The sequence below is a fragment of the Dromiciops gliroides genome, chromosome 1 (assembly GCF_019393635.1).
Source record: "Dromiciops gliroides isolate mDroGli1 chromosome 1, mDroGli1.pri, whole genome shotgun sequence".
NCBI classification, from domain to species: Eukaryota; Metazoa; Chordata; class Mammalia; order Microbiotheria; family Microbiotheriidae; genus Dromiciops; species Dromiciops gliroides.
In genome coordinates, this window is record NC_057861.1 from 664,889,666 (window position 1) to 664,916,569 (window position 26,904).

The 26,904-nt window shown below is 40.5% G+C and overlaps 1 protein-coding gene across 1 annotated transcript; it reads right to left on the minus strand.

Annotated features, from left to right (window-relative positions):
* Positions 1 to 26,399, minus strand: RNF20 (ring finger protein 20). The gene is given in 23 exon segments (XM_043976795.1): positions 1 to 963; positions 1,207 to 1,308; positions 1,680 to 1,820; positions 1,964 to 1,990; positions 1,992 to 2,015; positions 2,017 to 2,061; positions 2,064 to 2,093; positions 3,182 to 3,394; positions 5,261 to 5,410; positions 5,726 to 5,843; positions 6,732 to 7,120; positions 7,311 to 7,432; positions 7,889 to 8,024; positions 8,624 to 8,803; positions 11,123 to 11,242; positions 11,411 to 11,488; positions 11,568 to 11,714; positions 15,604 to 15,722; positions 18,400 to 18,582; positions 18,727 to 18,874; positions 19,546 to 19,713; positions 25,582 to 25,749; positions 25,892 to 26,399. Coding segments are annotated over 22 exon segments (2,946 nt in total). The 5' UTR covers positions 25,711 to 25,749; positions 25,892 to 26,399; the 3' UTR covers positions 1 to 786.
* Positions 26,400 to 26,904: the final 505 nt, after the last annotated feature.

Sequence of the window (26,904 nt, forward strand, 5' to 3'; positions counted from 1 at the left end):
TAAATTGACCCATGTTTTAATTGGCATTTGTCAAGTACAAAGTCTGATGGAAAACACTACAAACAGTCCTCTAGAAAATGAAGATGGACCACACCCCAGGAAAGTGAACAGAGAGGATTGCACAGCTCACCAAGGCCTCATGGCACCCTCCATTAGAATGCTAGCCCTGAAAGTTCTCATCACCTCAGTCTTGTTCTTTTGTCTCTTCCAATTCTAGCCGTACTGACAGGCAGAAAGGACCCTTTGCAACTATTCCAACCTGGGGGGAATTAAAGACATAGCATATTTTCCACCAATTAAAAACTCCACCAGATATTCTGTAACTGTAACTGGCCCTTAAAGGTACCTCATACCTGAGGACATCAGCTCATGTTGTCTAAGGAAAAGTATCACTGGGACACTTTTGTGCTAAAAGTTTACAAACCAAATCATGCCCGAAGACAACTTTCTGCTAGGAGCTCTGGCCTGAGCCCACTCATCTCTTTCCCCTCTTCTCTGCCCTCCAATCAGTACTCCAGAGCAAAAATACCAACTCAGTATCTTTGGGAGGGCGGGGATAGGCCAACAGGCCAAGACAGTATAGTGGGCTCCTACAGAAATATAAGCTAGAGGGGAAGGTAGTCAATAGTTCACTTAGTTTTACTTCTTCCCACAAACCTAGTCCTTTTATTTACCCAATTCTCTCACTGGAGTTACCCAGTTATTTTGGAGAAGAACATGGGCAGGAGTCTGTGAATGGCAACATATGTCTATCCTGACTTTCTGTTCCTCTGCTCATAACCTGTTTCAACCAATATAGATGCGATGGAAGTCATTGGCACCAAAGGCAGCATTACACTTCGGACATTTACGCTGGCGGGTGTCATAACGTGTCTTCACACACTCAAAGCAGAAGACGTGAAAGCACTTGGTAAGCACTGCGTCCTTCTTGCGCATGTTGCAACACGGACAAGTGAGGCGGGCCTGAAAAGGAAAGAAGTGCAGTGGATGAGATTCTGTACCACCACCACTCTGTGAACCGAGAAACCAACAATCGGCAAATGAAAAGCCACAAGTTATAGTGGCACGTTAGGTTCTACTGACACCTCAAAGGTGAACGATTCTAATGACAGGATAGAGCCTAGGCTTAATTCTCCTCCCCTTTCCTGGGGACACCACTTCAAGCCTTGACTTCATTTGACTTAAAGGAATTCGGGGACACCTCACCTTATAATCCTTGATCTCTTCCATCAGAATCTCATCACATTTGGGTACATTATCCGGTTTCTTTGTAGTCTCTAGCTTCCTTCGAAGTCTGGAAATATCTTCCTGTGACACAAAAACATCAGTTAGTCACACCTCCCCAAGAGAAAATCAACTAAACACAATCACTACAGAAATCAGAGTTTTTCATCCTCTTTTATTCCCTCATGAGCACTTTTCTTTCTGGGGAGAAATATGACTGCAAAAAAGCAAGATAACATTCCCCCATATTTCCTAACTAGACAATCTGAGAGCCCTGTTAAATTCAAACTAACACATTTAAGAATGGAAAAATTAGGAAAGGGAGGAAAAAATTAACTGGAGGCAATCACTAAAACTTTCTAGCTGATCGTCACTTTTCCCTTCTCTGTCTTTATCACAGTTCGGTTCTTCAGAAAAGATTTAAAAGCAGAGATGAAAGAAGAATAAGCCAGTACCTGGGCCCGTTTAAAATTAAACATGTCCTTTTCCTTGGTCACGCTGTTCTCCACAATTTCATCCTGAAAATCATGCAATTTCTTCTGTGCCAACTCTAGCTGTGCTTTGAGGTCATCTGCAAGCTGGGCTGCTTCCATTGCCTATAAAGAATTTAATCCAACACTACAGTGTTTCCAATATTGAAAACTTTGACCCAATATTAAGAAAAAGAGGTTAAACTTTTCATTAATATATCCTTACTACTACTTCTGAGACAGACTGTTACCCCTCGAAAAATACTCACCTTGCGCTTATTCATCTCCAAAGCCTGTGGTTCGAAGGCCTAGCTCCTTTTCCTCCTGTGCCAATGTTACTCTGTAAGAGATGTTCCTTCTCTTCCAAGTTTCCTTACTAGCTTGTAGCTGAGCATCCACCTTCAAAGAAAAATGGGGTTTCCACACAACCAAGAAAAAATTTTAAAACCTAAAATTTGACCACACTATGTTTTTAAATTTAAAACACAAAAGGAGGTATATTCAAAATCTCAAGCTTTATTCTTGACTTCACTAACTAAATTAAAGACCCACTGAAGTGTTCAAAGCCAATTTTATTTCTCTACTGTATAGAGGAATTTGAACTTGCCACTTACCAATCTCAAAATGAGGATGTAATCACATGCTACTCTTTTTTTTTTTTTTTAAGTGAGGCAATTGGGGTTAAGTGACTTGCCCAGGGTCACACAGCTAGTAAGTGTTAAGTGTCTGAGGCCCAATTTGAACTCAGGTACTCCTGACTCCAGGGCTGGTGCTCTATCCACTGCGCCACCTAGCTGCCTACATACTACTTTTTAAATGCTTTGAAATCCTCCTTGGAAAAAGTAGAAATGAAATTCTAACTACTACCAGTATAGTAACATTCTCTTCCCTATGTTATCCTAACTTCCAAGCCATAAATTCAACCAGAAAAAGTAGTCACACGCATTTCTATTTTTTAAAAAACATTTTACTGGTATCATTTGCTTTAAGTCACCTTTGAGTCCAAATATATCCCTCCATACTTCCTTACACAGGAAGCTATCCCATGTAAAACTGAACACGAGAAAGAAAAGAAAAAGCAGTGCAGCAAAACGAATTAACACATTTACCAAGTCTGATGGTATATGGAATGTTCCATATTTACTCTATTTATATTTCCTATATCTTAGGACAGACCACATTGCTACTTAAAACAGTCACAAAATGGGAAATCTGTTTCTACGAGATACAACATAAATCTTTCCTATTGAGAAAAGCAAAAGACTCCTGAGGACCCTACCAAATGCTTGATCACTCCCTCCCTTGTCTCCCCTTTCTTTGTCTCATGAACACTAAGGCATCTGAATTGTTCAGTGAATTTTACCTTATCTCTCCACCCACTATCCTAATAGCCTTGTATTATGCCTTCTATCTAAGGAAAAGACAACTCTTATGCCTGGAGAAGACACTAAAACACAGGAGAAGAGAACTCTATCCTTCCTGCTTACCTGAGTCTTCAGGGTCAGAACTTGGTCTGCAAGTTCCTCCTTCTCCTCTTTAAGTAATTTATGGATTTGATTTGACTTGATGCGTTCTGACATCAACTTGAAATTGGCATCATCTTTTTCTCTCAACTGCTGCATTAAACGGATATTCTGTTCCTGCATGTCTTCAAATGCCTGCCCTGTGACATCCATCTCTGAGAGTAGAGCATCTTCTTCCTGAAGTAAGAAAGAGTTTGCATTCTGAATCACACTTTCTAACTCCCAAGAACTTGGCACAAATCAACTAAACCCTTCCTATTGTTCAATTTAAAAGGAAGGAGCTCTGATAAGAGGAAATTCTGACTTAAAAAACAAAGGTCTTAGAAGAAAACAATAATAATTTACAAGTATGAATTATTATTACTATATATTACCCTAAGATACAGACAGCCTCATACTGGGGATATGTTCTAATACTTTCCCAAATATTCTTTGCTTCAGCCCAAATTAGGCCTCTCTATTGCCTTTATTCTCTGTTACAGATTAATCTACATTTATTCATTCCACATGGATTTATTTAACATTTACTCCACAGAAGATTCTGTGGAAGTCACAATAGAGGATATTGAAAAGTATGAAATGTAATCCCTGTCCTCAAAGAGCAAGGAGTGCCCTTGAGAAAATGATAAGATATACACAAAGAACTAGAAATCAAAGTAGAATGTGAAAAGTACAACTAGAGGAATATGAAAACTGTCCTCTAGGGGAAAGAGCAAAACTTTCACGTGAGGTAAGTCTTAAAGGATGATATTAGAGAGATGAGAACAAGGGTAGAATATTTTAGGAGGAGTTAAAAAAGCATAAGTAAAGGTTCAGAGGCAGAAAAACAAAAGGTGCTGAGAGGATGTGGAAAGCCAGAAAGTTAAGTTGGGGCCAGATTCTGGAGGGTCCTGAATATATCTGGCCAAAGAGTATGAAACATACTTGGAAAATAATGGCAAGCAAATGAATGCTTCTGAAAAGAGGAAGTGACATGATCAGTGGTAACTCATGAAAATTAACTTGCTAGCAATGTATAAACTAAAAATGTGGCTAATCAAGAGATAATTATAATAGTCCAGGCTAAAGATAATGAGGATGTGACTATAATGTCAGCAATGAGGCATATGAAAAGATCTCAGAGAGATTAAATCAATAGGACCTAGTTGACTGGATACTGGTGAAAAGGAAGAGGCAGGTGTCAAAGATGACTAAGAGAACTTTTCAGCTTGGATCACTGGGAAAATGATGATGAAATGCTAAGTCAGGAAAAAAAAAACCACTAGATTTTAGGGAAAGAGCAGGAATTTCATTTGGGATATGTAGAATTTGAAGTGGCAACAAGTGGTCTGGATGGTGATATCCAGCAGAGGGTTGGACATGCAAGTCTAGAGGAAAAAGCATGAATTATTATCACTGCTGTTGCTGTCATTATTATTATTACTCTCAAATACTTATGTGTCACATAAGCATAGGCTATCAAGGTTTCCTAAGTGCTATACAGAACATTTTATCATGTCAATAACCTTGTGAGGTAGGTATCAACAGGTATTTTTATCTCATTTTACTGAGAAGGAAGAAATGGAGTTCAGAGAGGCCGAGGTAATTTGCCAATAGTTGCACAACTATTGGTCCTGATCCCAAGGTCTCCAGCCTCTAAGTCACCACTGCACCACATCTACGGAGATGTGATGGCTGAAGCTACAGTGAGGGAAAAGGTCATCAATGCAGGTATGAAGTTAACATGATAGTGAACTTTTCTCCAGAGAAAGAACTGATGGTGTCTGAATACAGATTGAAGCATAATTTTTTAGTTCCTTTTTCTTAAGGTGTTTTTTTTTTTCTCTTTTCTTTCACAACTTAATTAATGTGGAAATGTTTTGCATGACTACACATATATAACTTACATTAAACTGCTTGTGTTCTTAAGACGGGGGTGGGGAGGAAGAAAAGAATTTGGAACACAAAGTTTTTTAAATCAATGTTAAAAATTGTTTTTACATGTAATTTAGGGGAAAAAATAAAATTTTAAAAATAAAGATTGTTTTCAAAGTCTTCTCTCACCTGCTTTGCCACAGCCAGTTTCTTTTGCAAATATTCTATCTGCTCCTCCACTGCCTTAATCTTCCGCAGGGCATCTTCATCAGCCATTTTTTTGCTTTCCTTTTTCTCTTTATCCTCTAGGTCCTTGAGCCTTTGCCTCAGATCTTCCAGCTAAAAAAAAGGAAAAAACAATCAGGCAACACAAACCAAAAGGACTTCAGAAACGAACACATGCATGGATACCAGGCCTTTTAAAAGTCTGCAGAACCTGGAGCAAACCATTATGCCATCCAGCTCTATTCCCCCATCACAAAAGAAGACACCACACTACAGAAGCATGAGCTTTTAGAAGGATTAGGTGTAAACAATCCCCCCCCCCCCCCCCCGCCCCCATCCACAACACTCAATGTTTTCCTTCAGGGAGCACCATAAGAAGATGAAGGTGACTGACAAGAATGACAGGCAAACAGTCAGAAAGGAGGTTACCTCAGCCTTAGCCTTTTTCTCAGCTGCCATTAGCTGCACCTTGTCTCTTTGCTCCTTGGGAGCAGAGCGATACATATCTAGCAAGAGCTTCATCTCCTTCTGGCTCTCTTGTGCCTTCCTATTGACAAAAGGAACACAGAAGTTGGCAAAAGTGGCCCCCAGAAGAGAGTTGTCATGTTGTACTGAGTAATTACATATAAAAGCAAAATTTGTATTCTGAACTTGGCTTCTCTGCAATGTAAAACTTTTACATGGATCATTTCTGGACACTGGGATATATTCTTGAGACCTGGGGAGTGGAGAGGAATTGTGTCATTAAACCATGGATCTCTCCCTTTAGGAGAAAATGGGGTAAGAGGAGAATAAAAGAGTGGGAGATTAAGTATTAGCTAGTATTGCAACACTTACTAAATTCACAAACTTTTTTTTGGGGGGGTGAGGCAATTGGGGTTAAGTGACTTGCCCAGGGTCACACAGCTAGTAAGTGTCAAGTGTCTGAGGCTGGATTTGAACTCAGGTACTCCTGAATCCAGGGCCAGTGCTTTATCCACTGCGCCACCTAGCTACCCCCTAAATTCACAAACTTTTAAAGTGAATTTTCTGATGCCCACAAGTTTGTTCAAGTGTTCAATCTTGTTCAATCACAAGACTGATAGAAACCCAACTAGTGAGACCACTTACACTTGCTGAGCTCTACCGAATAACAATAATTACTAATCATTAGCAGGAAGCTAACAACATTCTGCAAATTAAGATCCCTGAGAAGTAAGGCAAGGGAACATGGCTCTTCCCTATGCTTAGCTTCTAAACCAGACCACATAATAAACAATCTGGACATTTGAGTTGTCATTGTGACAATAGCTGTGGTCACATCAGTTAGTCAATGAGCTGCTCTCATCATGAGTGCAGGGCTAATAATATCTCTTGTGCCAGACAGTCATTTCATAAGGAACATAAAGTGATGTTTTAAGACCAAGATGCCAAGAGGCAGATGGGTCACCCTTACTTGAGTTCAGCCTTAAGTTGCTTAATCAGTTCTGCTTCTTTCTTCCTTCCATCTTCATGCTTCCCTTTCTCCTTATCTTTGCTGGATTCTCGATCCTTTTCTGATTCTTTCTGCTTCTGTTTCTCCCGCTCTCTCTCCTTTTCTTTCTCTCGCTCTCTTTCTTTCTCTTTCTCTTTCTCCCGTTCCCTCTCCTTCTCTCTCCTTTCCCGTTCTCGCTCTTCCTCATCTCTTTTGGCCTTAGTCTCACTGGCTTCTTCTTGAGTAGCCTTGGGTGCTGAGGTCTGAGTGGAAGAGTCCTCTGGTTCCTGCTTGACCTCCACAGGTTCTTCTTTGGCATCTTCGGTACTAGACTGGGATTGCAGAAGGCCACTGCCACTGCGGAGGCGGGTCTGGGAGGCCAAAAGGGAGAAAAAGCGGGAGACAGTTCAAGCATCATATTAAACCATTCACATTATATCCCTTTTCCCAAAGGAGTATTATTAAGCCTTAAATGTTTAAACATGGAAGAAAATCCAAAAGCAAGCTTTATGATGCTCTCAGCTCAGAGACCAGGTTTACCCACTCAACCCTTCCAGTTACCTTGCTCAAATCAGACTGGGCCTCTCTTAGTTTGCGCTTATACCTTAAGACCTCCCCCTTTAGCTGATGATTGTGGTTCTGAAGGCTGCTGATAAGGTGACGCATCTCCCGGTTTATGGGGCCTAAAAACACAAACAAAAGCATCATAAAAAGTTGTAATACTGGCAAAGTTATAAGGACAAGAAGAATAGAATACATCAGAAACCTCCTAGAAGCAGCACAAGTGGGTGAAAATATCCCTGGATTTAGAATCTGGATAGGTCTGGATCCTAGCTCTGCAAATTATTTCCTATGTGTCCTAAGGGAAACTGACTGATATTTGTGAGCTTCTCAAAGGTTCTTTCCCAATCTAAATTTATGATTTTACAATTAATAAAGTATTACCCAGTATAACTACTTCTTTGATGTTGAAAAAACTGATCCACTTGAGTTCATCTCAAAGTAAAACACAAATTACATTGAATTATAAGATTTGATACTAAAGGAAATCTGGGTTAATGTCTATCCTAACAAAGCCTGAGTTTTTCAAGGCATCATTAAGAGCAGATCCACTTCAGAAGAGAGGAAGAGAGCCTTACCTGCTTGCTCATTGGCAGCCAGGGTCTGTTCAAATTCTATCCTCAGCATTTCATACTCCTTGCGGACCTGTGCCAGCGTGTCTTCTAACTGGATCACTTCTGTCCTTAGTTTCTTGTGGAGGCTGACTTCATCCCGCTAAACAGAGCAAGGGGAGAAAACAAATGAATCAAATTTCTATTCTATCTCCCAAACTTGATCCACAATGGCCCAAGAAAGAAAGATGAAGGGGCGGCTAGGTGGCGCAGTGGATAAAGCACCGGCCCTGGAGTCAGGAGTACCTGAGTTCAAATCCGGCCTCAGACACTTAATACTTACTAGCTGTGTGACCCTGGGCAAGTCACTTAACCCCAATTACCTCACTTAAAAAAAAAAAAAAGAAGAAAGAAAGATGAAAAGTTCAGGGGGAAAAAGAAATTATTACCCTGAGAAGTTCCAGAGACAGTCAACATTGACTGAACCACCACTCTGTGTAAAGCACTATGTCGGGCATTGACAAGGTACACAAAAGAAATAAAAAGATGATCCTGTCACTGAGGAGCTTAAATCTAGTTAGACAACATACGGTAAAGATTCTAAAACACTTCCAAAGTAAAATATAACAAATATGAACAAACCCTTACTGACCAAACTATACACAAGTGCTGAGGGTGTGATGGAAGGCAATGTTCATAATTGGGGGAGTTTTTAGAAGAGAAAGGCTTTTATTGGATGGAGAAGAGATAGAGGGTTATTACCTCAATGAGTTCCACCTGGCGTTGGTGAGTTCCCCTAGTGCCATGAAGCAGGGTACGAGCTTCATCCAAATGTGCTTTCAACTGTAGGCTCTCATTATAGAGGACAGAAAACTGTGATTGCATACATCGGTACTCAGGGGTTTCCTTTACCACTTCTTCCACAGCACTCCGCAACTCCACCTGTGTAGGTGCATCCACCCAAAAGAGAAGGAAAATGGTCAGAAATATAATTGGTATCCATTTTATGCAGATCACTACATATTCCAGCCCTGCTAATGAGCTATGGTCCCATAGTTATCTTGAGTACAATATGTCCCAAATAGAACTCATTTTCTCACAAATCCATACCTCTTCTGAATTTCCTTCTTTGGGTCGAGTACCATCATCCCTCTAGGCAGCCAAGCAACAACTTCAATGTAATCCTAGACTCATCCACTTTAACCCACAACTCCAATTAGCTGCACAAATCTCGTCGATACTTCTTGAATATCTCTCCATTCATACAGCTATCATCCTAGTCTAGGCCTTTATCACCTCCCATCTCTAACAGGCAATAGCCTTCTCCTAACTGACTCTTCTGCCTCAAATCTCTCCCTATTTCAATCTCTCTTCAACCAAGTCACCAAAATAACTCTTCTTAAAGTTCAGTCTGACTGTCATCCGGTGACTTCCCTCTTACCTCTGGGCTCCAAAAAGAATTTTCTGCTTGACATTTAGCCCTCTTTGTAACACAGCTCCATCAGCGTTCCAGACTGCTTATATAGTACCCCCTCCACAAACTCCACAGTCCAGCCAAACTGGCCTTTTTGCTGTTCCTCTCACACACAGCATTCCTTCTCCTTTCTCTGGACCTTTGCAGTGGCTCTGCTCCATGCCAAAAATGTCCTCCTTCCCCATTCCCACCTCTGAAAGTTGGTGGTTTTCTTCAAGACTCAGCTCAAGCTCCACATTCTTCCTAAGATTTTTCCTGGTCCCTCCTGGGTTAATGTTTTCCCCACAAGATAAACTTGTATTTGTTTTGTCTACATATGTGAACATTTTCTCCCCTGCTAGAATGTAAGCTCCTTGAGGGCAGAGACTTTTGCTTTTCTCTTTGTATCCCCAATACCTAGCACATAGTAGGTGCTTGTATGCTTGTTGACTGATTAAATCACCTCAAATAAAGATATTTCACAAGACATGTTCAGCACAGTGTTCTGGACATAGTTGACCTTTAAACATCTTGCAAATGATGCCAAAAAGATAATTTATAAATCATTCTACAAATATCGAGAAAAAAAGTTTACCAATTCTAATGAAAGTGAACATCTGAAGTTGATTATACTAGATTCTTCCTCTTCTAGTGACTGTTTGAAAAGATTCACTCCCTCTTACTTCTCCAACAACTCAACCATAAGAGTTCTCGAATAGTAAAAGGACTATTCTTCTCAAAACATCTCTGTAGCTCTTTTTAAATAAAGTCTTTCTCAGTCTAAAATGAAGCAGAAATGCTACTTCCTAAATAAACACATCTATTTTCTACACAAGTCTATAGACATCATTAAGTGCCTCCATTACTCTTAGAGGCATAGCAAGAACAATTTGATTAGTTTCATCACTAAAGCAGACAGCAACTGCAGAATCTTTACTAATGGTAGCAATAGAAAAACAAAGCTGGGAATGAAATCTCAGGCTAAGCAAAATGTAACTAGGCAGGAAAAAGTCATCATTCACTTATAAATGTATAATCCATTTTCATCAAAAAGAAACTTTCTTATCATTTTCTTCTATAAGCTAAATATAGATGACCATATATAGCAACAACGGTAAACAGCCCTAAGGCCATCCCTGCAGGAAATAAACTGATCAATCAACTCAGTAAGCAATTTCCAGAGAGTCAAAGAAAAAACATTATGGTTACCTACAATTCTCTTCAAGTACCACAAGATGGCTGACTTGACTAAGAGTAGCATCCCCATTTCTATTACATATCTGGCAAAGCCCAAGGATACACTTTCTTAAGTTTAAAAAAAAATAAGTAATAAATGGAAATACGGAGCAGCTAGGTGGCGCAGTGGATAGAGCACCGGCCCTGGAGTCAGGAGTACCTGAGTTCAAATCCGGCCTTGGACACTTAACACTTACTGGCTGTGTGACCCTGGGCAAGACACTTAACCCCAATTGCCTCACTTAAAAAAAAAAAAAAGTTAAAAATAAATAAATAAATGGAAATACACTTATCATTTCACAACATTTTTTACTCGTATTTTACACGTACTGAAGTACATACCAAGGATAAAAGCATCTTATTTATTAGAATAATGAAAAAGCAATATTTTCATATCTCCTAGATTGTACTATGAATATAATATAAACAAAACAACACAAATTTTTATTTACCCTTATGGACTGTGTGTTTACCTATGGATGAAAAATCTTTAAAATTACCTTGAACAAAGAATTAGCAAAAATGCACACATCACTGGCCTATGAAGCTTTCTGAGGAATCTACTGTCATACCTTGAGCTTCTCATTGTGGGCAGTCACTTCTTCCAAGTCTTGCCGAAGCTTCTCTAGCTCACAGAGACGGTTTTGAGCCAATTCTTTGTTCTCCTCAAGCTCAGCATTCATCTCTTCAAACTTGAAGGTATGGGAAAGTGATCAAACAAGATTAGAAGAGAAAGACTGTTCCTTAAATATCTTTCCCACTCTGCTTTCTGGATAAACCGTACTTCTATTTCCCCATATGAAACTGCACTCCAGTCCCTCAAAAACACAACCTTACACAGATACTGAAACATTCTTTACCTTTCGAGCATTAATAGTGATCGTGCCACCATAGAGACTGCTTCCAGCTCCATATACCTTATAACCTTTGGAATTCACCTACAAAGAAGAGAGAGGTTCTTTTCATCTAAGTCCCAGAGTCAGATCTGCCCTTTACTTCCCAAAGACAACTACTCACCCGCTCTAACACCTCAGCAAGATGCCGGTTGAGGCGCTGCTCCCTCTTGCGTATCTTGTCAATATCCCACTGCAAATCATCAATCATTGTCTCTAAAACAGATACCCGTGACTCTGCAGTTTCCACTTTACTCTGCAACTTAGAAAACTGTTGTCCCAAGTACAGGCATTCAGAAGAAAAGAAAGAAAAGAATAAACAGAAAATGATAATTTGGCATACTTGACCTAGTTCCCAAATCCCTCATAACACTAAAACATATCACAGCAAAGACAGTTGGCAAGTTTCATCCAAAGGCAAAAAGAATATTCTTAAAAACAACCACTGACATTTATAGGACTTTCAGATTTGCAAAGCACTGTATCTATTTTATCTCGCTTAATCCTGTTAATGAGGTTTCGGACCCCTATACCTCTAAGAAGTCTACGAGATTAACAGGACTCTGGACCACAAGGAAAACAATGTTTAATACTCACTGTCCTTTCCCAATAAGCATCATTTGCCAGGAAAGGAAATTATAGTCCATATCCTCCTCTGTGGATCTTTTCCATAAAGAGTTATAGCAAAAGAACCTCCCTTCAATATGTAAAAGAAATATTTCTAGGGAGTGAAATTAAAGCACACCTGGAAGTAACTTCACTTTCCCTTAACATCCAACTTATGCAAAGTAAAACCTTCATATATTCAGACAGACACAACATAAAGAACATATGAACAACGTTCATATGTTTTAACCATAATGCTCTATAATTTTATAATATAACCATGTAATTTTAACCACCAAACAGGATTTTCTTTTGATTCTGAAACTGATGAGAGATGACAACAGTTTCATTCTTACTTTATCTAGGAACTCTAATATACTTATCTTGTAATAGTATATATTAGAATTATCTGTGCAAATGTCTTCTTCCCCTACTAGAATAAACTCTCTGTGGGAAGGGACAATGTGTTTTGGGTCTTTTTGGTGGGGCAATGAGGGTTAAGTGACTTGCCCAGGGTCACACAGCTACTAAGTGTCAAGTGTCTGAGGCCGGATTTGAAGTCAGATCATCCTGAATCCAGGGTCGGTGCTTTATCCACTGAGCCACCTAGCTGCCCTAGGGACCATGTTTTAAAAAACAAATTTCTCATTTTCTGAAGAGTTGTCTGAACATAGCAAACACTTAATACACATTCTGTTACGTTTGCCTAATGAGAACCGAATATTTCAAAATAAATGGTGGTTTGCTCATAGATGGTAGTTACACCACTTTAAAACCTAACTATTTATTTTTAAACCTTACCTTAGCTAACAAAAGACAAAGTGTCATGGAGAGAACACCACTGCCACCACTACAGCTGCCAGGTCTGGGGCACTCCAACCACCTGCTCACATGTCTGACCCTTACAAGTCTGTCTTCCACCAGTGCTTGGGTACTGTGTGTCTATCTACAGCCCCCTTGTGTTGTCCATTCTCTCCTGTCTGTGTCCGGCCCCCACATCTGTCCTCCTCTGCCCCCCCTCCCCCAATCTCCCCACACATGTTCTTCCTCTCAGCTCTGGCCAGGCCCCACGTGGCTGGCACTGGCTCCCAAGCTCTCCTCCTGCTCTTGTTTCTCTGTCCCCAGCTCCCACACATCCTTGCATATGCTGACACCCTCCCTCACAGGTGAGCAGCCCCCTTCCCTCCCTCCCTCCCTCCTTCCCTTCTCCATTTCTGTAGGCAAATTTGCATTACATAAAAATGACTTTATGCAGAGGTCTGCAGAATGGTGCATTTATATAAAGTGGAGAGCCACTCCACTGGAGCTCTGAGTTCTGACTCTTAAGTGTAGCAATCTTTCAATTATAGCATTGTGCCTTTCCATTCCAGTAACAGTTTATGATTTGAAGTAGAACTGAAGACTCTTCCTATTTACAAATTCATTTGTTATCAATAAATCCACTTTGTCCATAATATTCCAATCTAGGTAATAATAGCACAGTCTTCTCACCCCCTATAATGGTGAATTCCTTAAGAGAGTAAGGTGGTAAAACCACTAATGACGAATATTTACATATAGCTTTAGTGTTTGCAAAGTACTTCACATACATTATCTCGTTTGATCTGCACAACCCTGAGGTAAATACGATTGTTATCATCATTTACAGATAAGGAAAAGAAGGCTGAGAAGGTGTAAGTGAGCTTTTCTGGCTACTAAGTGTCTGGAGCAGGATTTAAACTTAAGCCTTCCTGAATCCAAGTCCAAGACTTTAAGTCAACATTACTTTAAAATCTTAAATAACTCATTTGGAAGTCATTCATCTTCCAAAGATCTACTGGGGTTTTTTCAAAATCTCAATTTTAATATAATTATATAATCAAAATATTTAGTATATAAACTACATATGTAAATATTTACTACTCTCTCTCTTCTCTAGACCTTTTCAGAATCAGTTATTTATGATTGTGCAGCGACTGAATGCACATAGTAGTTTCAGGAAAAGGTAGTTTATTCTAGAAGATGAAGCAGAAAAACTATTTAGTCACTAACTTCAAATAATCACGGTATGACATATACACTAATATTATTGTCCTCAAATGAGGGAAGGTCCCTTTGAAACACAATCTAAGTCATGAAATTGTGTTTTATAAAAAGTTATTGGGGGGCAGCTAAGTGGTGCAGTAGATAAAGCACCAGCCCTGGAGTCAGGAGGACCTGAGTTCAAATCCGGCCTCAGACACTTGACACTTACTAGCTGTGCGACCCTGGGCAAGTCACTTAATCCTTACTGCTCCACCAAAAAAAAAAAAAAGTTATCAGCCATTCACTGTCACAGTTAGATCAGAGGAAAGCAGGAAGATGAAAACATACATGACAAGTTCAGATGGAGAGGCCGAAGAGGGAATGGTAGTTCTTCCAGGCAGCCCAGCACTGGGAGGGAGTATCAGGCATAAGAACAGAATTGAGCCTCCAACCAATTAACCTCACCATTATGAACAAGGATAATAAATACCCATTCTAATCTCAACAGGAAGCTTTTTACTTATTCCAAGTATTTGAACATCTATTTTCTTACCTTAATTATTTTTTGCTTAACAATTCACAGAAGTATACCCATAATAGAGGAAACTCCATAGTGTAGTGGACTGAACACTAGACTTAGAGTCATAGAGATCCATGTTTAATTCCTGTCTCAGACATGCTGTGTGATCCTGGGACAGTCACTTAACCTTTACCAAACTCAGTTTCCTCATTTGTAAAATGGGGTAATAGTATCTATTTGACAGGGTTTGATGTGAGGATCAAAAAAGAGAATATAAGTAAAGCATTTTACAAATCCAAAAGTGCTATATGTCAGTTCGTAGGTATTACCTCAAGGAAAAGAGGTAAAGTTTACTATTCCATACTTAAAGGGAAGTGTGGAAAAGTTAAGCAACTTGTCTAAGCACCATGCTTAGTCAATTTATGAACTGGAAAATAAAGCCAAGAGCTCTTCAATCCCAGCCCATATTCTTTGTAGTAGAGTAAAAGCCCACCACCCTAATACCTAGGTTTGGACATTTGATTTCTTTCATTTTCTAAGTGAGGAAGTCAAAGTCAAAAAGTTAACTGACTTAAGTCAATAGGAGATTCTACAAACACCTAGGAACCATGTACCAGCTTAAGCCACTGACTCGTGCTCCATGCTGAACTTCTCTGTTTGTCACTTCCTCACTCTAACTCCTCGTGTCTTCTTGGGTTTGTGTGGGGACTGCTGGGATTTTTTTTGCTATTACCCTCAAATGAGGGTAAAGTAAGAACCAGAACCCAGGTCTTTGGATTCCCAGTGCAGAACTCTTTCCACTACACCACAGGAATCCCCTTCCCCTTCCCCTTCCCTTGTAGGTCTGATTCTTCAGACCTGGCTATATTGTGTTTGTTAGGCTAAGCTGCACACTCTTCTAACAATAACCTTCCTGTTGCACAGTAATCAATGGAGTACACAGTATTCCAGATGAAGGTCTGACATGTGCCATTGGCAGAAAACACCCGAAACACAGAAGAGAGCACAGTTCTCCTTTCTGGTCAAGTACCTCCTGAGACATGGTGCGGTGCTTCTCCTGAAGAAGGTCTGCCAATTCTTGAAGCCGTCCATTCTCATGGGACAAGAAGGAATTCAGCTCCTGGACTGCTTCCTCCACAACCAAAGCATCTGGGGAAACAAGAAGAGATGAGACATTTGAGTCAAGTGACTTACATGATGGCACAATCGTATCATCTTACAAATTCTCATTCATTGCTATTATTAAGAACTCTATGGCTTATACATTCAAGACTCTGAAGGATCACTCATGTATTTACTTCCTCTGCCAGTAAGATCACAAATCATCAGTGTCTTCTCATTCCTGTACAATTCCCGTCTTATTCCTATGTACATTTTTCTTTTTAAAAATATTTTCTTTGGGGGCGGCTAGGTGGCGCAGTGGATAAAGCACCAGCCCTGGATTCAGGAGTACCTGAGTTCAAATCTGGCCTCAGACACTTGACACTTACTAGCTGTGTGACCCTGGGCAAGTTACTTAACCCCCATTGCCCCGCAAAAAAAAAAAAAAAAAGGAAAAGGAAAAAAATATATTTTCTTTTTCCCCATTACATGTAAAAATAATTTTTAACTTTTTTTAAAGTTCTAAGCCATAAATTCCATCCCTCCCCCTGCCTGATGAGATGGTAAGCAATGTGATATAGGTTATACATGTGCAATCATGTAAAATATTTAAATATTAGTCATTTTGTGCAAGAAAACAAGAGAAAGAAAAGGAAAGGAAGGAAGAGAGGGAAGGAGGAAGGAAGGAAGGAAAGGAGGAAGGGAAGGAAGGAGGAAAACAGTATACTTCACTTTGTATTCAGATTCCATCAGTTCTTTCTCTGGAGGTAGAAAACATTTTTCATCATGAGTCCTTTGGGTCTGTCTTGGATCACTGTATTACTGAGGATAGCTAAGTCATTTACAATCTACCATCATATAATATTGCTATGACTATGTACAATGTTCTCCTGGTTCTTCACATTTCACTTTGTGTAAGTTCATGTTAAGTGGTTTTTCTGAAATCATCCTGTTTGTCATTTCTTATAGCACATTAATATTACATTACAATCATATACAATAACTTGTTCAACCATTCCCCAATTGATGGGCATTCCCTTAATTTCCGATTCTTAACCACAATAAAAAGAGCTGCTACAAATGTTTTTGTAAAAATAGGTTCTTTGCCCTTTTGGTTTTTTGGTTTTTTTAATCTCTTTGGGATACAGACTTAGCAGCGTTATTGCTGATCAAAGGGTATGTGCACAGCTTTATAGTCCTTTGGGCATAGTTCCAAATTGTACTCCACAATGGTTGCATCAGTTCACATTTCCACCAACAGTGCATTAGTGTTCCAGTTTTCCCACATCCCCTCCAATATTTATCATTTTCCTTTTCTGTCAAACTAGCCAACCTGATGGCTATGAGGTGGTACCTCAAGTTATTTTAATTTGCATTTCTCTAATCAATAATGATTTAGAGAATTTTTTCATAAGACTATAGATAGTATTGATTTCTTTGTCTGAAGACTGCCTGTTCACATCATATCCTTTGACCATTTATCAACTGAAGAATGACATATTCTTATAAATTTGATTCAGTTCTCTATTTGAGAAATGAGCCTTTATCAGAGATACTTGCTCTAAAAATTTTGTCCCAATTTCCTGCTTTCCTACTAATTTTGGTTACATCAGTTTTGTTTGTGCAAAAACTTTAATTTTACATTTCACAATACCCTCTTTATCTTGTCTGGTCTTCAATTCTTCCCTTATCCATGGATATGACAGGTAAACTAGCCTACATACATTTTTCATAGAAGATCTATGCAACCAATTGGAAGTCTTTCTCTATATCTTTTAAAATTTCTTTGGTGTTTGTGTAGCACCCTGGCTGGCTGTCCACTTGCTATCCCTCACTTTACTAAATGACTAGCCCACATAAGTTTAGATTATACATTTTCTTAATTGTTTATGGTATTTTTTTTCTCTAAGAAATCATTGGTAACACACTGGAATCTATTTATGTCCACCTTATCATCTCTCTCCATTGCCCTCTGCCTCACCAGAAATTTTAATTCTTTAGTGATTGTGATGTTTCATAATTTATAGCAATATAGCACCCCTAGAAATATATTGGTGTTTAAAAAGATAATGTTTCATATTAGGAAATGGTTTAGGATCACTGAAATCACTGCATCGTTGCCCAAATACAGTCTAGCCTAGTCTCTTCCTCCTATTTAATAGTAATAATAGCTAGCATTTATGTAGTGCTTTAAAGTTTGCAAAGCACTTTACAAGTATTATCTCAGTTTATCCTTAAAACAATCTTGAGAAGTAGGTGCTGTTATCACTATCCCCATTTTACAGAGGAGAAAACTGAAACAGACAGAGATTAAGTGACGTGTCTAAGGTCATACAGCTAAGAGGTGTCTGAGGCTGGATTTAAAGTCAGATCTTGATTCCAGATCCAGCTGATACTCACTGCACCACCTAGGTGCCTCTATTTAATTCTGGGCCCAGCTTATTATTTATCTGCAGTTCTTTTCCGAGATTAAGTCAATGTTATAAACTTGGTAGTAAGGGTCCAGTAGATTATAAACTACTTGAGGCTGGTACTGTTTCATTTTTTAATTTTTAATCCCAGTCTCTAGGTTCTTTCTTCCTTAAGTGAAAGTGAAAATTTAGGCAAAAGGAACTGAGGACATATGTGGGCTTTGCATAAATGCATTAGTGACAGGAGGGACAATGAACACAAGAATCAAGATGAACTCCCATTTTCCCCCTATATCTGTCATGAACTTGCTCACCTCCACTGTTTAGCTTGCGAAACAGGACATCCACCTTTTCTTGCAGTTTGTCATAGACTGTCACTATCTGAGACACAGCTCGACGAGAGGACTCCACACGCTCCTGTAGCTGTGATTCCATCTCCTCACTGGTGCTACTGGCCAAAGTAGCAAGGAAGGAGAAAGCTGGCTCCAGTCCCTCCCCTGAGGACAGAGAGAAAAGCTAAACAATCAACAACCCGGCAAGTATGAAATCCTCTTCTCCTGAAATGACATGACATCTTCATAGCACAATCACACTACTCAAAACATAGACTGCTTATGGCACATCATTACAAAAACACTCACCCCTCTCTCGGTCATCTTTACGTTCCTGATTGCTGTCTGAATCGGGTTCAGGTTCAGGAACTACGAGGGCTTTTCTTTCTGTGAGCAGGTCTCCTAAGCCCTGCTCCAGATCATAGCGTTTAAGGATGATACGGATGTTTTCGTCGAACTGGAAAAAGGGTGCAATAGGAAAAGACAAGCTTTATTCTAGTAATAAAGAGAGTTCTAAGGAAAGCGACAATGCTCAAATTAGGAACCAAAGACAAAGAATAAGTATGCAAATTGTAAAGAATTAATTGTTATTTGAGGTTTTTATGCCTCAGCGCGCACTGGCCTGGGGCTCTGCACAGTGCTCCAACCCACAGGTTGTAGCCCTTGCCAGGGCTCTGGCAACTCACGTCATCACCACTCGCCGATGCCTACATGGGCCTGGCAAAATTATAATGATTGGAAGCCTAGTGAAGGCAGTCATGTGACTGTCAGAGCAGCCATCCCATTGGCTGGGGCTGTGTGGGGAGTTTCTAGGTTTGGGGGAGGAGAATTGGGCATTCTAGGTGGAAGCTGGAAAGCGACAGGCGTTCTGCTGTGTATTTTCAGCTGATTCCTGGGCCGTGGTATTTTTTCAGGTATTATAATTTCCCTTTCCCCATTTTATTTCCTTTCCCTTGATCTTACTGATCCTGTTTGTGTTTTGTTTTTTTTAAGTTCATTCTTGTTAAAATAAATCTTGTTCTGTTTTGAGGGAGGCTGCCGGTCTCCTTCCTTGCCCCAATATTGTGGTGAGCCGCTTAGCTAGCACTCCCCAATTAAAAATTGATCCCCACAAAATACAGAACTCACTTGACTCCAATATCGGTTAACAATAAGTAAAGAAGCATCATCAGTGGCCTGCCGGCGCTCCAATTTCTCAATATGCTCACGCAGCTCATCTTCAATAGCCTGTCTCTGATCTAGCATCTCTGCCAGTTTACGATTTTTGGTCTGCAGCGTCCGGATGTCCAACTCCTCCTGCCATACAATATCAATCTTGTTAATGCCATTATAAAATCACTAAACAAATTAGGTGACAGGCCAACCAGGACAATTTATTTTATTGTGTTTATGTTATTTCTATTAGGAAAGAAATAAAACTGTACATAAAATTTCAAACACTGAATGTCTTTAAACTTTCCAATAGAGAAAGCAGTAAAAGAGAAGAAAAGTGGGGCAAAAGAGAGGGGCTAATAAAGTACAGGGACTCTAGCATGAGTAAAGAAAATAGCAATTTAAATATTCCAAAGCTTCAAAATTACCAATTATACTGTTCTTGGGGTACTTAATATGTGGGTGGGTTTGTCATACACACACACACACACACACACACATACTTTGCAAACGTCAAAGGGCTATATAACTGTTAGCTATACCATAACCTTCCAAATGAAACCACCTCATAAAAACATCCCAGACATACTTCATTACCAAAAAAATTCCTTAAATGAATTCTGAAGTAGCCTAATACAAAGTATTCTTCTTCAACAAGTAGTATTATAGGAAAGCTTCTATATATACCATGCTTAGGGGGCAGCCAGGTGGTGCAGTGGATAAGGCACTGGCCCTGGATTCAGGAGGACCTGAGTTCAAATCTGGCCTCAGACACTTGACACTTACTAGCTGGGTGACCCTAGGCAAGTCACTTAACCCCCATTGCCCCACAAAAAAAAAAAGCATCTAGTATATATACCATGCTTAATTTATACCATGTATATGGCCAAATGTCAATAGACCTCTCTACTAGAGCTGATCCCATAGCTCAAATCATCTCATTTTAGAATTTTAAAATTTTAGAATTTTAGAAAGGACATAGGTCCTTTTCAAATGGTTTTGTCAGTTATAATATTCCTTAAGGATAGCTCCATAAGGGGTAGCTAGGTGGCGCAGTGGACAAAACACCGGCCCTGGATTCAGGAGGACCTGAGTTCAAATCCAACTTCAGAGACTTAACACTTACTAGCTGTGTGACCCTGGGCAAGGCATTTAACCCTCACTGCCCTAAAAAAAAAAAAAAAGGATAGTCCCTTAAATTCTAATTCCTGTTTTCATCTAAGGAAGACTCTATCTATCCTACAGAGAAGGTGTAAGGAATAATAAATGATTCCTAAGTATCTATGTTTGAACATATGCACACACTCCACCAAAAAACTATTCCAGTGCCTCATCATACTACTGAAGTTAAAACTGAGTTCTTAAAGCTTACACCAGTGGAGTGTAAGCTCTGCCAGCCAGGAAAAGCTTCAAGAAATAGTCCAGTGACCAGACAACATGACTATCATCTGAGGATCAAATGAGCTAAGCATGATGTTCATCTCCAGAAGGGTAGCTGGCTCCCAGATCGTTACTGCTGGTCACGACTCGGGAAGATGATCTCCTGAGGTGCAGAAGGCAGACACCAGCAACCTCACCACGCTACAGAGTTCTACAGGCATCTATATACACACATATATTTACACTGACCTATGTAGAAAGATCCTCACACACACAGCTCACACTCTATCTGGCCACTACTCAATTTCATTTTTACCACAACCACCAAATGGGAAGCAGAAGATTTCTGCCAAAGACCACCCATCTTCATGCTTGTCTTTCCCTCCTGCTCCTTCTCCTCTGGAGGTGCCCCTCTCCCTAATCCAATCCACTTTAGTTCAACATAATTCAAATGTATAACTTTACTAAAATGTAAGGGAACTTGGAGGTACAATCTGTGTAGAACTGACCAAAATTACACATATACAAACTCCTGTTATACAGTTCCCTGAGCAGTCAAAGTTAAAGAACTGAACAATTCCATCAGATGCACCATTATCATTCCTCTTTTAGATCACATCTCTATCCTCTAGACCTGGAATCTTAAAAAGTCAGAACAATAGGGGGCAGCTAGGTGGCATGGTGAATAAAGCACTGGCCCTGGATTCAGGAGTACCTGAGTTCAAATCCAGCCTCAGACACTTGACACTTACTAGCTGTGTGACCCTGGGCAAGTCACTTACCCCTCATTGCTCCGCGCAAAAAAACCCCCAAAAGCAAAACAAAAAAAAGTCAGAATAATATTAATAATTCCAGCATCTACCCTCTAGGCCAGAAAAGGACAATGGACATTAGCACTCTGCATTTCTACAGGAACAGCATCTTTTTCTGTTTAAGTCTCAGGTACACCCCTTATCAGCTGCTAATTGAAACTGCTGTCTTTTGGTTATTTGACTCACAAACTCAACAGGGATCTATTTGCACATCCCTTGTTACCACTGTTAGAAATCCTATTATCTCCAGGAGTTTACTCTAGTCTATGCTCTCAGGACCTGATGTTGATTGAATGCCTTCCTCAGTTTCAGTATTCTAGACTGTTACCATGCTAGCTATCTCATCCTCCATGGCAGGCTGGATCCTAATTCCTACAATTCTGAACCCCTCTCCATCCTCGCCTCCATTTCTTTTCTATCCACAGCTCTTTTTCTCCTGCAAATCACAAAAGTTAAATAATTATCTACACTGTTTCCAGAGGCAGAGCCAAGATGGCAGAGTACAGGCCAGGTCTCCAACATTCCCCTCCAAACAACTTCAAAATAAGACTTCAAATCAAATTTTGGAGTGGCAGAGCCAACAAAAGGTCAGAGATAGGGATTTTTCTAGGCTAAGACAATTTAGGAGGTTCACAGGAGAGATCTGTAACATCAGGGTGGGTACAAGCCCAGAGCATAGAAGAACACCAGTGGTGGCCCTTAGAGGCAACCACAGCAGCAGCAGTTGCTTCAGAACTCCCAGCCCAACAAGTAGTCAGAAAGAGATTACAAAGGACCTTTTGCTAACACTGGGTACAGCTGGCACTGATTGGTAACCCTCTTGCCCATAAGCAGTTCTGGATTGCAGTTCCAGGATAGAGAGGAGCACTTATGACTGGTCACCAGGAAACAGGGGCTTAGGTCAGAGTTCCAGAGCCAAGAGGCGAAGTAGTGCTTGCGGCTACAGGAGAGCAGGGACCCTTCCTGGATAAAGACTAGAGCACAGACCAAGAGAGCAGTGACCATACCTCTCCTAAGATAACACTACCAAAAACTTGTAGACCCTCAGAACTAGCTCTGAAAAACAGCAACACTAAAAAATCTGAAGGTTAAGATAGTGCCCTCCCCATCTCCAGGTGAGCAGAACCCAAACCCAAATATAATATAAAGTTCAAAATCAAGAAAGAGGCTGGAGGGGCGGCTAGGTGGCGCAGTGGATAGAGCACTGGCCCTGGAGTCAGGAGTACCTGAGTTCAAATCCGGGCCGCAGACACTTAACACTTAGTAGCTGTGTGACCCTGGGCAAGTCACTTAACCCCAATTGCCTCACTTAAAAAAAAAAAAAAAAGACTAAGAAATAGGCTGGAGAAAAAGAACTTGACCATAAAAAGCTACCACAGTAGCAGAGAAGACCAAAACATAAAGACAAAAGAGGACAACAATGTGAAAACAGCTACCAACAAAGCCTCAAAGAAAAATGCTAATTGGACCAGAGGCCAGGAAGAATTCCTGGAAGAGACAAAGAAAGAGATGAGTGGTAGAGAAAAAACTGGACAAAGAAATAGGAGCGATAATGAAAATTAAAGAGGCACAAAAAAAAGTGGGAAAAAAAACTTAAAAAACAGAATTCATCAAATGGAAAAAGAGATACAAAAGCTCACTGATGAAAATAATTCCTTAAAAATTAGAATTGGGCAAGTGGAAGCTATTGATTGACTCCATGAGACTTCAAGAAACAAAGTCAACAGAATGAAAAAATAGAAGAAAATGTGAAATATCTCACTGGAAAAACAACTGAGCTGGAAAACAGATCCAGGAGAGAATTACTGAACTACCTGAAAAACGTAACTTAAAAAAAGAGCCTAGACATCACATTTCAAGAAATTATCAAGGAAAACTATCCTGAAATCCTAGAACCAGAGGGTAAAATAGAAACTGAAAGAATCCACCAGTTATCTCCTCAAAGATAAAAATAACCAGGAATATAGTAGCCAAATTCCAGAGCTCCCAGGTCAAGGAAAAAATATTACAAGCTGCCAAAAAAACAATTCAAATATCATGAAGCTATAGTCAGGATCACACAAGATTAAGAAGTTTCCATGATAAAGAACTGGAGGGCTTGAAATATTATGTTGCAAAAGGCAAAGGTGCAAGGCTTACAATCAAGAAAAACCTACCCAGCAAAAATTAACATAATCCTTCAGGGGGAAAAAATTGAACATTTAATGAAAAGACCAGAGTTGAATAGAAAATCTGACACTTAAACACAAGACTCAAGAGAAGCATAAAAAGGTAAACATGACAGAATAATAAGGGACTCAATAAAGTTAAACTTGGCCGTGTGCCCCAGGGCAAGTCACCTAACCCCCATTGCCTCGCCTAAATAAATAAATGAATGAATGAATAAATAAATGAACAAATAAATAAATGAAAATAGAGTTAAACTGTTTATATTCCTATATGGGAAGATGATACATGTAATTCCTAGGAACTTTATCATTATGAGGACGGTTAGAAGGAGTCTACAGGGCAGTTAGGTGGCGCAGTGGATAGAGCACTGGCCCTGGATTCAGGAGGACCTGAGTTCAAATCCGGCCTCAGACACTTGACACTTACTAGCTGTGTGACCCTGGGCAAGTCACTTAACCCCAATTGCCTCACCCAAAAAAAAAAAAAAAAAAAAGGAGTCTACACAGGCAGAGGGCACAGGCGTGAGTCTATTTTGTTGGGATGAGCTCCAAAAAAAAAAAATGCAGGGGTAAGGAGTGATGTACTGAAAGGAGTAAGGGAGAGGCAGAATGGAGAAAAAATTTTTTCAGCTAAAAAAAGACACATAAGGAAGTTTTTATAGTGGAGGGGGAAATAGGAAGTGGCAGGTTGGTAATGCTTGAACCTCACTCTAATCAGTTGGTTCAAAGAGGGAAGAATACATACACTCAGTTGAGTATAGAAATCTATCTTATCCAATACAGATACAGGAGGGGAAGGGGGTTGGAGGTAGGGGTGGGGGTGGTGGGGTGGATTGTTAAAAGGGAGGCAGTGGTCAGAAGCAAAACAGACTGTTGAGAAGGAACAGGATAAAAAGAGAGAAGGATAAAGAGAAGTAGGATGGAGGGAAATACACAGTAATCATAACTACAAATGTGAATGGGATGAGCTTACCAATAAGTGATATGAATATAAGTAATAATAATAAGTAGAATGAATTGGAAACCAGAATCCAACAATATATTGTGTAAAAGACACACACTTAAAACAAAAAGACATAAGCAGAATTAAAATAAAGGGCTGGAGCAGAATCTAGAAAGGCTTCAAATATGGGCTCAATGACAAACTATATTATATGCCTGTCATGATAAGACTAACCTAGCTAAGTTTAGACAGACTTAATCACAAGGTTGTTTTCAGAGAAATGTTTTTTTTTTCCCCACAGAAACTCCTGATAGTCTCTTCCACATGCCCCCCCCAAAGAATCATGGGTCTTTTAAATATTAATAGCTAATAATAGCTAATAGCTAGCATTTATATAGTGCTTTAAGTTTTGCAAAATGTTTTACAATTACCTAATTTTATCCTTAGAACACCCCTGGGAGGTATACTGGGAGCCATTCTATTTTCTTATCTATGACTATTCTTGAAATTTCCTTACCTGCAATGACTTCCTCCTACATACTTAGTAAAACCTGCTCTTCCTTCAAGGTTCAGAACAAACACTAACTCTCATGACCCTGGGCAAGTAAGTCACTTAACCCCAACTGCCTCACCAAAAAAAAAAGAAAAGAAAAAGAAAAAAGAAGAAAGAAATTACTGGATAAAGAAAGTGTGTATGTGGCATACATACCGTGGAAGAAACACCCCCTAGTTTAATAGTTTCTACTGTGGTCCCTGAGTCTTCAACAGCAGCCTTCTTTTCTGGGGGTACAGAAGTACCAGGCTCCCCAGCCGCTCTCTTATTGCCGATTCCTGACATTTTGACCCAACAGATGATTGTCAAGTTTTCTGGTTCTTCCTGAAAAGAGTGAATTGACATGAGAGCAGCCACAGAGGTTAGGGACACAAGAACTCAGAAGTGAAGGGAAAAGGAAGAAGAAACGTGCTTTAGGGTTCAAGCGCCCAAGACAATGTGAAAACCTTCCATTTGTACCACTGACCTCTCTGGCTTGAATCCCAAAAATTCCACCCGAGCTTCAGAATGGGAAGCAGGGTCTGAGGGACTCAGAAGTCGGATTATGCTTCAGGGACTGCTGCTGGAGCAATCCTGGGGCTCCCAAAGGGTTCGAGGGGCGGGAGGGGGAACACAATAGCTTGAGGGGGGTTGATTCCCAAAGAGGGAGGGGGCATCCTCGGGCAAAGGAAGGGAGGGCACAGGGAGAGCCCGGCTTGGATACAATGAGACCTGGGTTGGGGAAGTGGACGGGGCTCTGGGTGCGCAGAAGATGGACGTAATTTTGGAGAGGAGGGGGTGACACTGGTGGAGGAATTCGGGAAGTGGAGCTCCTCACGGCGCGGACACGAGTGGGGTCAGGGACGTGAGGAACACACTGCGACCCCGAAGCCAAGAACGAGGGGGAACCTCGGTTCAGAGCAGATCTTCGAGCTCCTGGCCCTAAGCTGCGGAAGCCGGTTGCATAGTAACACCCACCCAGGAACCCTCTGGCGCGGGGGCATTAAAGCAAGAGCCGGAAGTACCGCAATCCTTCCGGCGGGGTCTAATACGCGGTGGGCGGGGGCGGGGGGGGGGGGTCTCCTCCCGAGGGGATATGGGATAAGTCCTCGGCCAGTGGATCACTTACCCCAGTGTGCCTGGGCCACTCTGCGGCCTCTCACCCCTGACCCGAGGCGGGGATAGAGATAAACTTCCGGAGGGGAGACAGGATGCCGGAAGGAGGGAAAGAACCAAGATGTCCCCTCCCTTCCCGAAGCCAAGCTAGACCGGGCGGAAGTGGCTTCTTCCGCCGAAAATGCGCCGACGATGACGAAAAGGCGTTGGCCTCTCTACCTCTTCTCTAGTTCCTCTCTAGGAGCACCAATCCTCATTCAGAGGACACACCTCTTCGTGCTGATTGGTGAACTTGAGGCTGAGTTGTAAAAAGCTCTCTACCTATTGGCGGATGTGGTTGCCAATCCCACGACCCCCCACTAAACTAACCGGACATAGGTATTC